At 41.8% G+C, this 14,768-nt stretch overlaps 2 protein-coding genes across 14 annotated transcripts in view; one reads left to right on the top strand and one right to left on the bottom strand.

The window, feature by feature from the left end:
• Positions 1 to 3,202, bottom strand: part of HPS5 (HPS5 biogenesis of lysosomal organelles complex 2 subunit 2) — a 46,090-nt gene extending 42,888 nt beyond the window's left edge. For 2 of the 13 annotated variants that reach the window (XM_023230772.2, XM_023230770.3), the window contains exon 1: positions 2,881 to 3,129. The gene's annotated coding sequence lies outside the window, so the exon portion shown is untranslated. Of the gene's footprint in view, positions 1 to 2,880 lie in introns of all 13 variants that reach the window. The other 11 variants (XM_023230760.2, XM_023230767.2, XM_023230771.2 and 8 more) reach the window with 10 other exon arrangements.
• Positions 3,203 to 3,341: 139 nt separating this feature from the next.
• The window catches only part of GTF2H1 (general transcription factor IIH subunit 1), a 45,874-nt gene continuing 34,447 nt past the window's right edge, over positions 3,342 to 14,768 (top strand). Inside the window, exons 1-2 of the mRNA XM_023230759.3 lie at positions 3,342 to 3,709; positions 14,487 to 14,655. Coding sequence (XP_023086527.1) covers positions 14,502 to 14,655 — 154 coding nt within the window. The 5' untranslated portion in view covers positions 3,342 to 3,709; positions 14,487 to 14,501. The remainder of the gene's footprint in view (positions 3,710 to 14,486; positions 14,656 to 14,768) is intronic.

Below are 14,768 nucleotides of genomic sequence, written 5' to 3'. Positions count from 1 at the left end.
AAAAAAAAAAAAAAAAAAAAAAAAAAGAAAATCTTCCCTCATTCTTTTCACTCATTCATTTCATTCAGTACCTAGTAAAGTACCAGGCACAGTGGTAAAAAAAAAGACAAGTAAAACAATTCCAGAAGTCAGTCAGTTTATAATAGAGAGAAAAAGACAAATACTACACACACACACACACACACACACACACACAGTCTTATGAGGGAAACATAAGCAAACTGCTTTGTTAGAACTTTACAGGACAGAGGGATCACATTGAATTAAAGTGAACCGAAGAAAACCCTCTAAGGAAAGTAGTACTAATGCTGACTACGCTTTTATCTCAAGGAAAAGGGAAAGGGTAGCAGGTAGGGCAGCAACATGCAAATACATAGAGAAGAAAAAAATGCAGAATATACTAGAAGCATACAAATTTAGTCTTTGATTGAAACATAGGATACAAGGGATGGAATAATGAAAGATAAAGCTGGAATCATAATTTGGGCCCAAGTTACAAAACACTTTGAACTTCAAACCAAAGAGCCTGAACTTAACTTGGCAGGCAACAGAAAGGAATTGAAGAATTTGGTGTTGGGAGGTCGCATAATTTCTGTAAAGTGCTGTGGGTGGTTAGACGCTAGAAAACAAAGACTTGAGAAAAGGGGTGGGTGGTATGAAAATGAGGATAAAACATTTCAATTACTCAAGAAGTCTGGTAGAAAAGGAGAAAACCTCTCTGGACTTTATTATTGGGGAGACTCTTCAACAGATTTTTAGGTAGTAGCTAAAAGTAGACTCTAAAACGAAAGGGACTGAAAATACAAGAAAAAGATAAAACCATGGTACAGGATCCAAGAGATGGAAAGGAATGATAATATCATAGTGTCTCCTCTACGTGTGATCTTGAAAGAAACTCCAAAGTAGATAAGTCATTTTGCCTTAATCTCGGTGAAAAGAGAATATCCTGGAAGTTATAATATAATGGGGGTGGGGGGTGGGGGGTGGGGGGTGGGGTGGGGAGGGGGACACACCTACTAAGTTCTACTGAAAAGAAAAAAAGAATTTAACAGAAATGAGAATGGACAATAAAAACAGCATAAGCAATGCCAATTCTCAGAGAAGCTGCTGGATGGAAGTGTTAAACCAACTCTAACTTTATGCATTTATGTTTACTCTCCCCGAAATGACTGCTTCCCCTCCAGATCTTATCCAAACGTATCCAGCTTTCAAGATCCCACATGAGCCCTACTTCCTAGAATTCTCAAGATGGAAACAGATTCATAGGTAATTCAGTGAACATGTCCACCTAATTCAGAAATTAGTTTTGCCCTAGGTCCCCGAACATTTTCAGCAATGGAAAGAAATCACTCACTCTCATGAAGCTGCCAACTCCAGTCCTCCACAGGGCTCATTGTTATAAGGTTCTTTTTAATACTGTGCTGAAGCCTGATCACTTAGAGCTCTACCATTATTCCTAATTGTATGTAGCTTCCACAGTTGAAGGGAATGAGCTGTCTCTTTCCAAAACAATCCTTCTGTATTTCAAAAGTTTTACCAGGTCTTCTAAAAATTTAACATTCCCAGTTCCTCCATCACTCCTGACATGACATTTTCCAACCCTCTGTTCCAGTCAACCTTCTACAGAGGCACTTTAGTTTGTCTAAAAATGAGGTGCCTAGTGCTGAGCATAATACTCCTTAAGCAGTTGGATGAGCCCAGAATAGAGTAGAAACACTAACTTCCTGGATCTAGACACTAAGTTTCTATATTACAACCTAAAACAGTATTAGTTGTGTTTAAGTGGCCATGTTACACCGTTGATTCAACAGAGCAAGTGGTCGACTAAAACCCAAAGAAATTGTTCACATAAATAAAATCTTCTTAGCCAGTAGCTACATATAGTAGAACTGAGCTCAAATTGAAAGCTGCTATTAATCAAATGCAACAATGGATACAAAAAGTACCTAGAAATGTACAAACAGTATAAACAGGAACAGCAGAATGCTGATAATTGCCCAAGTTGCGTTAAGTGTACATGAGGGTTCATTTTATTATCCTACTTCTGTCTACGTTTGAAATTTTCCACAATAAAGTTTTAAAAGTATGTACTTAATACTGTACAAGCCTTCAATAGCTCTATTTCTTGAAAATCTTGTTATCTCCTCCCTACTTCTTTTCCCAGCCTCATTTCCCATCTTAACCTCTCTCCTATTCTCCAACTACATTGGACTCAACTCTTTTTTTTCCCTTTCATTCTATAAACTTGCTGTGCCTCCATAGTTTAATACATGATGTTTATGGAATCTTCCCCCATTTACCAAAACCCTATCTTTCTGCAAAGCTGAGTTTAAATGTTACTTCTATGAAGTGACTCTACCAAAAACTAAGAACATAGAAGTTGACGACAAATGCTTAACCAAAGTAAATGAAACAACTTTTGGAAGACTGGCTTGCCCAAGGACCACAGAACTCATAAATGGTATATCTGAGATTAGAATACACGTCTCCTGAATCCAAATCTCATTATCTTTCCATTATCGTAAAATAGTTCAGTGTTTGTTGCTCACACATCAAATGCAAATATGTTCTGTTTTGCCCCAGTAGGTGCGTGGAAGAAAAGAGGAGAAAGAAATACGAGAGCAAAAATTGAAGAAATGAGAAGGAGAAGTTGCCGACTGTCTCATTTTCACAATGGGATCTTTCTATCTAAGAAGAAATGATCAGAAAACAACTCTCTGCCTCAGACAGACAAATGGCGACTGACTCATTCATACATTCATTCATTCAACATTCGAGTGCCTTCTATGTTCTAGGACCTGAACACACCGCTAGAGACACAAGGATGAACAAAATACAATCCCTGCCCACAAAAAGTTCCTTGCCTAGTGGAACTACTACCTTTTTAACAGCAGTAACTTTAATATCTTGAGATCTCTTGAGAGGAGACCCAGTAACCAATTTTCAAAGCCAGGCTCACAGACCAGCAGCCCGGAGGTCCCAACCCAGCTCCACCACATCCAGGCCAGTACCTCGCAGCTCTCAGTGGATCGGATCTTGGCTTCCGACTTAGCGTCGGGGAACTCACCGCGCACTAACAGCAGAACATGCACTTCAGTCTCACCTCCCGTTCCGCCCCTTCCTTGTGACGTCATCGAGGAGAGCCGCGGACCGGCGACAACGCTACTAACGGCACTTCCTCATCACGTAACGAGTCACGCCCCCCCCCCCCCCCCCGGACGGGGCCCCCCCCCCCCCCCCGCTTGCGCGTGGTCCCTCCCCCTCAGGTCGCGGTTGCGATTACGCTCTCTACGGCCTGTAGCCGGAGGGCCGTTGCGGGCGGAAGACACGGCGCCGACTGGAACCAGAGGAGCTCTAGGCCAAATGGTTGGGCCAGCCAGGATTCCAGGACCCTTCGCCGCCCGAGACCGGAGAGAGGAAACGAAGCAGGCGGGAAACCGTGGGGGAGGGAGGGAACTAGCGGAAGGTGTCATGGCGGCCGCGCTCTTGAGTCACGTGCCTAGGGCCCGCCTTGCTACTTCCTGTCACGTGCCCTCGGACTCTCGCAGCCAGCGATGGAGCCGAGACCCCCCAGTAACAGAGGCGGTGGCAACTCCTGCGGCCACTGGGTTTCAGCCTCTTCCCAGCAGCGGCTCTAAGAAGCGCAGCGGAACTCGACCGGATCCAACCCAGTTAGTTACTTCCTGTCTGGAGTTGTAGCTTCCACCTGGTAAGTTTAGACCGAAGAATGCGGACGGGCGGGTGGGCGGGTGAGGAGCTGACAGGCCTGGGGGCCGCAGGACGGCGTGGATTCTACCCCTTTTCCCAGCGTCGCTGTCGGCGTCCTCCCAACGCCCAAGCCTACCGTCTTGTTTGCCCTTATCCCGAGGCGAGGAAGAGGCGACCCCTAATCTACTTGTCTAAAGGAAGCCTCCTCTTCCACTGAGAGCAGGTTTACCCAAAGCCAGGATCAGATTTGGCTTATGAGAATGAAGTGGAGGCCTCTCCCAGACAGAGAAGCCCTTCCCGTCAGGAAATGTGCTGTTGAGTCTGGGATTCTATAAGAGAAAAGCTCTCACCTTGGTGTCTACACACCTTTTGCTTCCACCTGTCAATCTTATCTCTCTTAAAAACCTTCTTAACACATGGGCCAGTCCACACATTCCTAGTTTTGGTCATTTGATTGTGGTGAAATGATGAAAAATAGACCATGAGTACCTGGATATATACATAATTATTTTGTAAATCCCCCAATGTTCTCAAAGGCCAAATTGAATAAGGAGGTGACTTTTTTTTTTTCTTACAAAGAGACACGGTCTTGCTCTGTCGTCCTGGCTGGAATGCAGTGGCGTGATAATAGCTCACTGTAACCTCGAATTCCTGGGCTCAAGCGATTCTCCTGCCTAGTCCTCCCAAAGCGCTAGAATTATAGGCATGAGCCACAGTGCCTGGCCTCAAATGACTCCTAAACTCCCCTTTTAGCGTCAGTAAAATGGGGACGGGGAAAGGAGATATAAAAAATACACCTTTCGTCCATTCGAAGACCAGGTCCTAAAAACAAACAAACAACAGTAGTTTGAATGAAATATGCTTTGCAGTGAGTATTGACTCCATACAAACCAATATCCAGACTTGTGATTTTCAAACGTTTTAAAGGAGTGGAACAATTTCTCCCCATGAATTTTTACCTGGAACCCAATATATAAAAAGCAGCATGCTCTGGTGGAACTAAGTTTAAGAGGGCCAGGCCCCACCACTCCACTTCGCCTATATCCCAGAGGCATCTCTTTGGAACACAGTTTGAAAACCACTGAACTGGACTTAGGTCAAAGTTGCCAGACTTAAGATTTTTTGGACTTAAGCCAAAGTTGCCAAACTTAAGATTTTTTAGAAGACAAAACCAGCCGGGCGCGGTGGCTCACGCCTGTAATCCCAGCACTTTGGGAGGCCGAGGCGGGCGGATCATGAGTTCAGGAGATCGAGACCATCCTGGCTAACACGGTGAAACCCCATCTCCACTAAAAATACAAAAAAATTTAGCCGGGCGTGGTGGCTGGTGCCTGTAGTCCCAGCTACTCGGGAGGCTGAGGCAGGAGAATGGCGTGAACCCGGGAAGCCGAGCTTGCAGTGAGCGGAGTGAGTCACTGTACTCCAGCCTGGGCAACAGAGGGAGACTCCATGTCAAAAAAAAAAAAAGACCAGAGCAGTTGAGATGGAGAGGTCACAGCCGCAGGGAAGGTAACCTCTAGTAGCAGACCTTTGACTTACAGAAGGACTAGACTCTAGAGAGAACTTTGTACCTGTTAGTAGGCTTAAGTCCCTCATTCAGAAAGGAGAAAAAAGAGATGGTCTGCTATCCTCACTCAGTCGACTTTTTTTTTTTTTTTTTTTTTTTTTAGACGGAGTTTTGCCCTTGTTGCCCAGGCTGGAGTGCAATGGCGCGATCTCGGCTTACTGCAGCCTCCACCTACCGGGTTCAAGGGCTTCTCCTGCCTCTGCCTCCCGAGTGGCTGGGACCGAGGCGCATGCCACCATGCCTGGCTAATTTTTGTATTTTTAGTAGAGATGGGATTTCACCATATTGACCAGGCCACTCAGCCGACTTGTAGCAGTGCAGCAGATTGGTAAGTTTGAGTCCCTCCTAAGTGATATTAAATGCACATTGCGGTACAAATGTGGGAAAAAAAACAAAGCAAATTCAGAGAGGTCTTTTGAAAAATACTAGGAAAATTGGTGCAGTGTGCGAGAAGAATCAGTTAAAAGTAGTGAAGCCAGCTACCAGGGACCAGCACCAGTCCTCGGTTGTGAATGCTTCCTGTGTGTACTGCGCTCAAGGCTTGTAACTTCTTGCTGATACCGTGTGTCCTGCCCTCTGATAACCTGCTTCTCTATGCTATTTTATTCCCTACCATCAGAATGTTTTCTGGCATACCTTGAGCTTTCCTAGCGTTTTGGCTACCATTTATCTCTGCCTTGTGGATACTGCTGATAGAGATGTCTTTGCGCCCTTCCTTTCTCTTTCCTGCCTTCAGGGTGGCAGTATCAGCCATTGACCTAGTAGTTCCTTTTTTCACCACTTTGATTACCAACTGATTACTCTTCAACCAATTTTGGTAATATGCTTTTGTCAGCATGCAGTATTAGTGGATATGAGCATATTTTCCTCTGTCATGCATCTCTGTCGCATTTTCCTCCTCCTGCCTCTTCCCTGCACTGCTGTAAAATGTGCAAGTGCTCAGTCCTAAAATTGCCACATCAGTTATTCTCCTTAATATCTTCCTTGTCTGTGAAATTATCCTTAAAACAGTACATTTTGGTCACTCTTTGCATACTTATAAAGTTATTCCCTTTAATGCTGAATTGTTAAAATACTTTTGGATTGCTCGATGGCAAGCGGCATTCCAAATCTCCGTTTTTGTATGCTGGCAGATGTAACAGTGCTCTCTAGTAATCCTCCTTTCAGGGGATGATTTCTCTTTCACTTGTTGCTCCGTATCTTCTCTCCTCCATTTATCTCTTGCACATTGGAAAAGGGGGTGTAGGTAATGGAAATGCAGAGGTGCAGTAATGTAAAGATTTGTGTTCAGCCAGTTCAAATTCTTCCCTATCACTGTTCCCTTTTAAGTGCAAGATCCAGTTATTAGAATCTGTGTGAGAAATGGTATATTGATCTGTGAATTGAGAACTGTAGTGGTTCTTGGAGTTTAGGCAAGGATGTATATGCAGAGGTTTCTTATTATATCTTACCAAGAGATTGTATTCTTTTAACAGCAAGATCTTAAATGATGTCATTGATATTTCTTGGACCCTTCTTATAAGCTAAACACTATATTACTGAGTGCTGTGTTACAGAGAACCCAATATATGTGGCCTCTGCCCTCCCTTATGAAGTCTGTCAGGAGATGTATACGTTAAAAGAATTACATTAAAAATTATTTTGTAGTAAGTGCCATGAAGAAAATAATAGGAGACTTTAGCCTGGTAACTTTAGCTTAACATACCTGAAAAAAAAAAATGAGTGAAAGTTAACCAGTTGATGGGAAAGGAAGAGAATGTACAAAGGCTCAGAGCAAGGTATATGAATTTAGATTCAGACAAATACATTTTTAACTGCAAATAAATTAATGCCTTTACTAGAGATCTTGCTAAATAAAGAAGATATTTAAATAAAGAAGTCTTAGACTGTTTCATAAAGTAAGTAGTCTTTTAGTAAAGCCAGATCTTCTTTGACCTGATCTGTTTAAAGGTAGCCTACACCAATAATTTTCATGAATTTCTATGACTCTTATAGAGTTCTCCTGGGAAGAAGTGTTTGCCACTCAAGGAATACACTCAAGAAAAACCTGGAAATCACAGAAGGCATTGTAAGATAGCTCCAGTGATTCTATTAAACCTCCTGAAATTGGTCTTTGAACAATTTAGAGGTGCTACAGATGACCAGGAAAATTTACCAAGCAAATTAGCTGTGAGACAGTTGACCAGTTATGCCCAATATTCAGTAATTTATCTCAGATTTATTTCTTAAAGTTCCCATAAATGAATTTTGATATAAATGGTGTTATATATAAGAGGGTATGGCTGGGTGCAGTGGCTCACGCCTGTAATTCCAGCACTTCGGGAGGCTGAGGCAGGCAGAGCACCTGAGGTCAGGAGTTTGAGACCAGCCTGGCCAAAATGGCAAAACCCCATGTCTACTAAAAATAGAAAAATTAGCGAGGCGTTGTGGCACGTGCCTGTAATCCCACCTATTCAGGAAGCTGAAGCGAGGGAACCACTTGAACCCAGAGGGTGGAGGTTGCAGTAAGCCGAAATGATGCCACTGTATTCCAGCCTGGGTGACAGACCAAGACTCCTTCTCAAAAAAAAAAAAAAAAAAAAATAAGGTTATGTTTTTCCCAGTTGATATAGTCAGTTCTAATACATTCTCCACTTTGCATTTTCTCTGTCTTCATGCATTTTTGCCTTTCAACCCAGAAAGATTTTTGTATTATTTTCCAATGCTAAAACTTTATTTGTGCCTGTAAGCCCAGTTAATTGGAGACTTGCTCTATCAGCTGTCCTTGCTCATTGCTTTTCTTCCAACTACTGACATACTTAAAATTATCCTGCTTAAGTAGGATAATGAAGTATCAACATACTTAAAATTATCTGCCAACTTCCCCCTCAAATCCTCCCCTCTCATCTTTCTTAGATTTTAATTCATTTTTCTGAAAACATATGTTTCCTAATTTGTATAGTTTGCAGTCCAGTTTCATATTCTACAGAGTGGACTTTTTAAAATATGTTCTCTAACTCCCAACCTCAAGTGATCCACCTGCCTCAAAACCCAATCTCTACTAAAAAAAAAAAAAAATACAAAAATTAGCTGGGCATGGTGGCAGGTGCATATAATCCCAGCTAGTTGGCCGGCTGAGGCAGAAGAATTGCATAGTTACATGTTTATTATAAAGAATACTAGAAAATTAATGATAAAATATTTCAACTAATGATTTCATACATGTTATAAAATTTCCTTTCATAAATTAGTTTAAAAGTACAAGTGATACACCTGCGTTGCAGAAATTGAAAATAATAAACTATTGAAAATAGAAAACACTGTTTTCAAATTCTCACACTAGCACCCCTAACACTTTCCTGGGTTACCTTATAAACATTTGGTTTGATAAAGAAGAAACTCTTGGGAAGACATTTTTTTTTTAATAACTGCTTTAGTATAAAATACATATTTTTTATAGATCAGAAAAGAGAACATTTAAATCATCTGTATTTTTATCAACCATAGATAATCACTATTAAATTTGGTGTCTATCCCTTCAGTCGCATATATTTTCAGAGTGACATAGTGGAATTTCAAGGACAGACTGACCCAGATTCAAACCAACTACTGCTGCTTCCCTGATGCTTTAAGAAAGCATCTTGATTTCTCAGACCCAGGTCCCTTATGTACAAAATGTAACTAATAATAGGACCTACCTCATGGGATTATTAACTGGGGACTGACTGAGATAATGCCTATAAGAAACTTAGTCTAGCACCTGACACATTATTAAGCATTCAGTAAATTCTAAATGATGAAGAATATTATTTTGAGACAGTGTCTCACTGTCACCCGGACTGGAGTGCAGTGGCGTCATCACGGCTCCATCTCCCCAGGCTCAGGTAATCCTCCCATTTCAGCCTCCCGAGTTGCTGGGACTACAGATGTGTGCCACCAGGCCCAGCTAATTTTTATAGTTTTTGTAGGAACAGGGTATTGCTATGTTGCACAGGCTGGTCTCAAACTCCTGGTCTCAGGCAGTCTGTCCACTTCGGCTTCCCAAAGTGATGGGATTAGAGACATGAGCCACCTGCCCAGCCTAAATTTTAGATTTTTTTAAATTTAGGAATATGGGGTAGGCTGGGCATGGAGGCTCACACCTGTAATCCCAGCATTTTGGGAGACTGAGGCGGGAGATCACGAGGTCAGGAGTTCGAGACCAGCCTGATAACATGGTGAAACCCCATCTCTACTAAAAATACAAAAATTAGCCAGCCATGGTGGCATGCGCCTGTAACCCCCGGTTACTGAGGAGCCTGAGGTAGAAGAATCACTTGAACCCGGGAGGTGGAGGTTGCAGTGAGCTAAGATCAGGCCACTGCACCCCAGCCTGAGTGACAGAGTGAGACTCCGTCTCAAAAAAAAAAAAATATGGGGCCAGGCACAGTGGCTCACGCCTGTAATCCCAGCACTTTGGGAGGCTGAGGCAGGTGGATCACCTGAGATCAGGAGTTTAAGACCAGCCTGGCCAACATGGCGAAACCCTGTCTCGACTAAAAAATACAAAAATTAGGCGGGCGTGGTGGTGGGCACCTGTAATCCCAGCTACTTGGGAGGCTGAGGCAGGGAGAATTGCTTGGAACTGGGAGGAGGAGATTGCAGTGAGCTAAGATCATGCCCCTGCACTCCAGCCTGGGTGACAGGATGAGACTGTCTCAAAAAAAAAAAAATACGGAATCATGCCAGGCGCAGAGGCTCACACCTATAATCCCAGCACTTTGGGAGGCTGAGGCGGGCGGATCACTTGCGCCCAGGAGTTCAAGACCAGCCTGGCTAACATGGTGAAACCCCATCTCTACTAAAAATACAAGAAATTAGCCAGGCGTGGTGGCACATGCCTGCAGTCCCAGCTATTCTGGAGGCTGAGGCAGGACAATCGCTTGAACCCGGGAGGCGGAGGTTGCGGTGAGCTGAGATTGTGCTGCTACACTCCAGCCCGGGCGACAGAGCAAGACTCCCATCTTGGAAAAAAAAAAAAAAGAAAAGAATATCAAATCAAACTATATGCTTTTTTTTTTCTCTTTGTGTATCTTTTCATGTCATTAAATAGTCTTAAAACAGTTTTTTAAACTTCAAGAAGGGAAAACTCAAAGTCTTAAGACATCATATAAGTCAGTTAAAAGATGGTATCATTTATTAAGAATTGTGATCCTATATCATTTGATATATGGATATCAAAATTGGGGATTGAAAGAAAACATGGAGAAATTCTCAGTGGTGAGTAAAAATCACAAAATAATGAACTTGAATGTGTTTTATGATTACATTTGTGAGGTAGGTACAGATAAGGTAAGCACAACTAAAAATGAGGAAAATTGATGTTAGGGTTGTGACATTATAGAATTTTTAAAATTCCTTTTTAATTAAAAGCAGTCATCTAATCGGGCTTTGTTCTAGCATTTGCAAATGCCCACATAATGCAGACTGTCTCCACCTGCATGACTCAGCAGTACCTCACACTCATCATGTCCAGAACTGAATTCCTTATCTTCACTTTCAAATCTGCTCTCCCTTCTCATTAATTTCTGAAAATGGTACCACTGTGCTCATGTCAGTAAGGCTCAGAAATGGGGTATGGGCAAGCAACCGTGATGCTTCCTTCAGCACTTCAGCAATGTCTGTTCATTCTGCTGCTTCAGTGGTCCTTCTGTCCCTTCCTCTCCAGTCTCACTTGCTGCCCACAGATTAATTTCTAAAATGCAAATCACTGCCCTATTCAGAAGTCTTCAGAAGTTTTCTGTTGTTTGCCACATAGGGTGGCCTTCTCCACTGTATGCCTCTATCTTAACCGTCCAACCTCATATCCTACCGATCATCAGGAACCTTATGCTGTATCCTAAGCAGACTACTCATTCCTAGAAAGTTTCAATCCATTGCCCCAAACTATTCCCTTTGTCTCTGACACCTGTTTCCCTTTACTTTCTCTGTAGAAGTTCTCTCTTCAAGACCCAATATATAACCAAACTATGTATTAAAAAGGATGAACTGATACATATGCAACAATGTGGTAGATTTCAAAAAACATGTTAAGCAAAAAAACTAGAGACAAAAGGAGTACATACTGTATGATTCATATGAAATCCTAGAACAGATAAAAACTAATCTGTGGTGATAGAAGTCAGAATAGTTGCTGGAGGTTGGGGAAAAGAGATTGACTTGAAGGAAAACATGGAATGTTCAAGGGTGACTGAAATGTTCTGTGTCTCATTTTGGGTAATTGTAAATGGGTATGTACTATTGTCAAAAGGCATCGAACAGAATGCCTAAGACCTATGCATTTGTTGGTTTATATCTCAGTTAATTATATCTCAGTTTTTTAAAATGTCTTTTAAAAAATTCTGTGGCAAACATTTCTCATGGCTTTCTGAGTGAAGAAACTGCCTCTGAGTTCTAACTTGGAACATTTTTGTGTCCCTTTTGGGACTTCATGTCGTGGGTAGCAACTGTCTGAGGCTGGTGGCACCAGTAGTAAAAAAAAATTTGCGATTGTAGGTAAAGAAAGGCAGGTTTATTAGAGAAAGTAGGAAAATACGTTGCAAGAAAGCAACGTACAGATTAGCAAGCGGAGAACTGACTGCAAGGAGACAAAAGCTTCCTGGGGATTTTATAGGATGGTGCTTTTGCTGAAGAAGGCTACGTGAAGTACTGGTAACACGAAGGCTGCAGTGAGCTAACTTGCATTTTTCTATCAGCTGAGGGTCTGGTTGATCAGTGGGGCACAGGAAGATTGTGAATTATTTGCACAGGAGGGCTATGTGTCCTGGACCATGAAGAAAGGCTGACTTGTAGCTTATCTGCTTTTTCTTTTTGCTTTTCCCTGCTCCCACCAGCCTGACTCCTTTTCCCTAATCAGGACTCCACATGCATTCTAATTTGTATCCACTAACAAATAGTACACGTATACACACTTGCTCACTGCACTGGAAGATCTTTGAAAGCAGAAATCAACATTCATCTTTGGATAGCCCCCAGGCTCCTTAGCTCAGTACAAATTTGTTGGATAAATGTGTTCACACTGACCTATTTCCTTTCTCTTTTCGGGATAGAATAGTCTGTAAAGACTTAAAAAGGGGGTATCTGACTACTCATAATTGAGATAATCAACTTCAGAGAAAGCAGGGTTTCACCTTTTTCCCTTATATTTTTTGTTTCTAACTCATTGTTTGAGTGAATAAGAAGTAATAATTTTTTTAATCCAGTGATTTGTTTTGTTTTGAGACAGGGTTTGACTTTCATCCCCAGGCTAGAGTACGATGGTGTGGTCTCACTTCACTGCAACCTCTGTCCTGGGCTCAAGCCATTCTCCTGCCTCATCCTTCCAAGTAGCTGGGACTGCAGGAGCACATCCTTGTGCCTGGCTAATTTTTGTATTTTTTGTGGGAACAGGTTTCACCATGTTGCCCAGACTGGTCTCGAACTCCTGAGTTCAAGTGATCCACCTGCCTCAGCTTCCCAAAGTGCTGGAATTATAGACAGGAGCCACCATGCCCAGCCATATTTATTAATCTTAAGAGGTGATGGTTTTTCTGGGCGCAGTGGCTCACACCTGTAATCCCAGCACTTTGGGAGGCTGAGGTCGGCAGATCAGCTGAGGTTGAGAGTTTGAGACCAGCCTGACCAACATGGAGAAACCTTGTCTCTACTAAAAATACAAAAATAGCTGGGCGTGGTGGCGCATGCCTGTAATCCCAGCTACTCAGGAGGCTGAGGCAGGAGAATCGCTTGAACCCATGAGGTAAAGGTTGTGGTGAGCTGAGATCACGCCATTGCACTCCAGCCGGGCAGTAAAAATGAAACTCCATCTCAAAAAATAAAAATAAAAAAAAGTGATGGGGTTTTTTTTGTAATTTTTTTTTGTATTTTATAACAGGAATTTCTGATTTCTATTGTTTTTAATCCCTGCCATACTCCCCTTACTAATACTTATTTTTCCATTATGTTCAAATAGAAGTTCTCAATTATTTTGAAGAACTAATGGCAAATCCAGTGTTTCATTGTTCCCATTTTATTTGTATAGAGACAGGGTCTCACTCTGTCACCCAGGTTGGAGTACAGTGTGGTGATTATAGCTCACTGCCACCTCAAACTCCTGGGCTCAAGCAGTTCTCCCACCTTGGCCTCCCATGTAGTTAGACCTATTTTTTGTACAGACAGTGTCTCATTTTGCTGACAAAGCTGGTCTCAAACTCTTGGGCTTAAGTAATATCTCCTGCCTCGGCCTCCCAAGTCACAGGGGTTACAGGTGTAAGCCACCTCACTTGTCCTGTTTTGATTTGTTTTAACCCTCGGAAAAATACTTCAGTAAAGCTTCACTTATTTGCCCAGGGCAAACGTAATTGTTAAATTATATTTTAGCCATTCCTCTGGTTATGAAAACTAAAGTCATAACTTCACCAGAAATGGCATATATGTGGCGTTGGTGCCACAACTTTCCCCATCCCGGCCCATGGCAGACATCACCATCAGTTCGAGTCCAGACAGCCACACTCAAGCCTGGAGGATTTGGATTGGGCATTTAAGATTCCCAGAGGTGGGGGATGGAGTTGGAGGGACCAGACTCTTTCCCAGGTTACTAGTTAGGGATTATACCAATGAATCATGGCCAAGACTTGGAGAGCAGTTGAAGACGTTTGAATGTTAAAAGATAGGAAATTAGCATGTGAAGTGTTAAATATTTAGTTCTCTCAGTTTTATTTATACAGAAGAAACAGACCAGAAATCAGCAAACTTTGGTGTGGTTTTAGCTCTGGGAGTGGTTCTGGGAAGACCCCACAAATCTGGCAGACGTTAGTTTCAATTGAAACAAATTTGAACTAAATAATAAATATGACTGTGTAATTCTAAAGTTTTACAATTGTAAATATAGACTGTATAAAATACACATTTGTAAATTGTGTATGTATAATTTAAGAATATAACTGAGGAAAATAAATTGATAATACTCATTAGCATATAAGTGTTGTATAAATTTATACCTGTGGTATGAGCAAAATAAAATGTAATTGTAGAGGAATGATGCCATGGCATGCAACTTTATCTTCCATTTTGAATCAGAAAAGAGACTTTCTTCTTCCCTGTTAATTTCCTACAATTTAGATTTTATATTTGAAAGGGACTCTAGAAGTCAACAAATTCAACCCTAATTGATGTGTGGAATAGTTTTTTTCTTCATCATGTTTTTCTCTTTTAGCACCTTCTAGCCACCATGGCAACCTCATCTGAAGAAGTTTTGCTGATTGTAAAGAAAGTGCGTCAAAAGAAGCAGGATGGAGCTCTATACCTCATGGCAGAAAGAATTGCTTGGGCACCTGAAGGCAAAGATAGATTTACAATCAGCCATATGTATGCAGATATTAAATGTAAGTCAGCTATACTAAGTTCTGATGTATTTGTATGTCATAGTTGCTAGTAATTTTATAAAAAGATTGTATAAATAATCTTTGTGTTTTATTTTATATCCAAAAATCAACCA

Source organism: Piliocolobus tephrosceles, chromosome 13 (genome assembly GCF_002776525.5).
Source record: "Piliocolobus tephrosceles isolate RC106 chromosome 13, ASM277652v3, whole genome shotgun sequence".
Taxonomy (NCBI): domain Eukaryota; kingdom Metazoa; phylum Chordata; class Mammalia; order Primates; family Cercopithecidae; genus Piliocolobus; species Piliocolobus tephrosceles.
The sequence above is the reverse complement of the archived record's forward strand: the minus strand, read 5'-3'. Positions and strand labels throughout refer to the sequence as shown.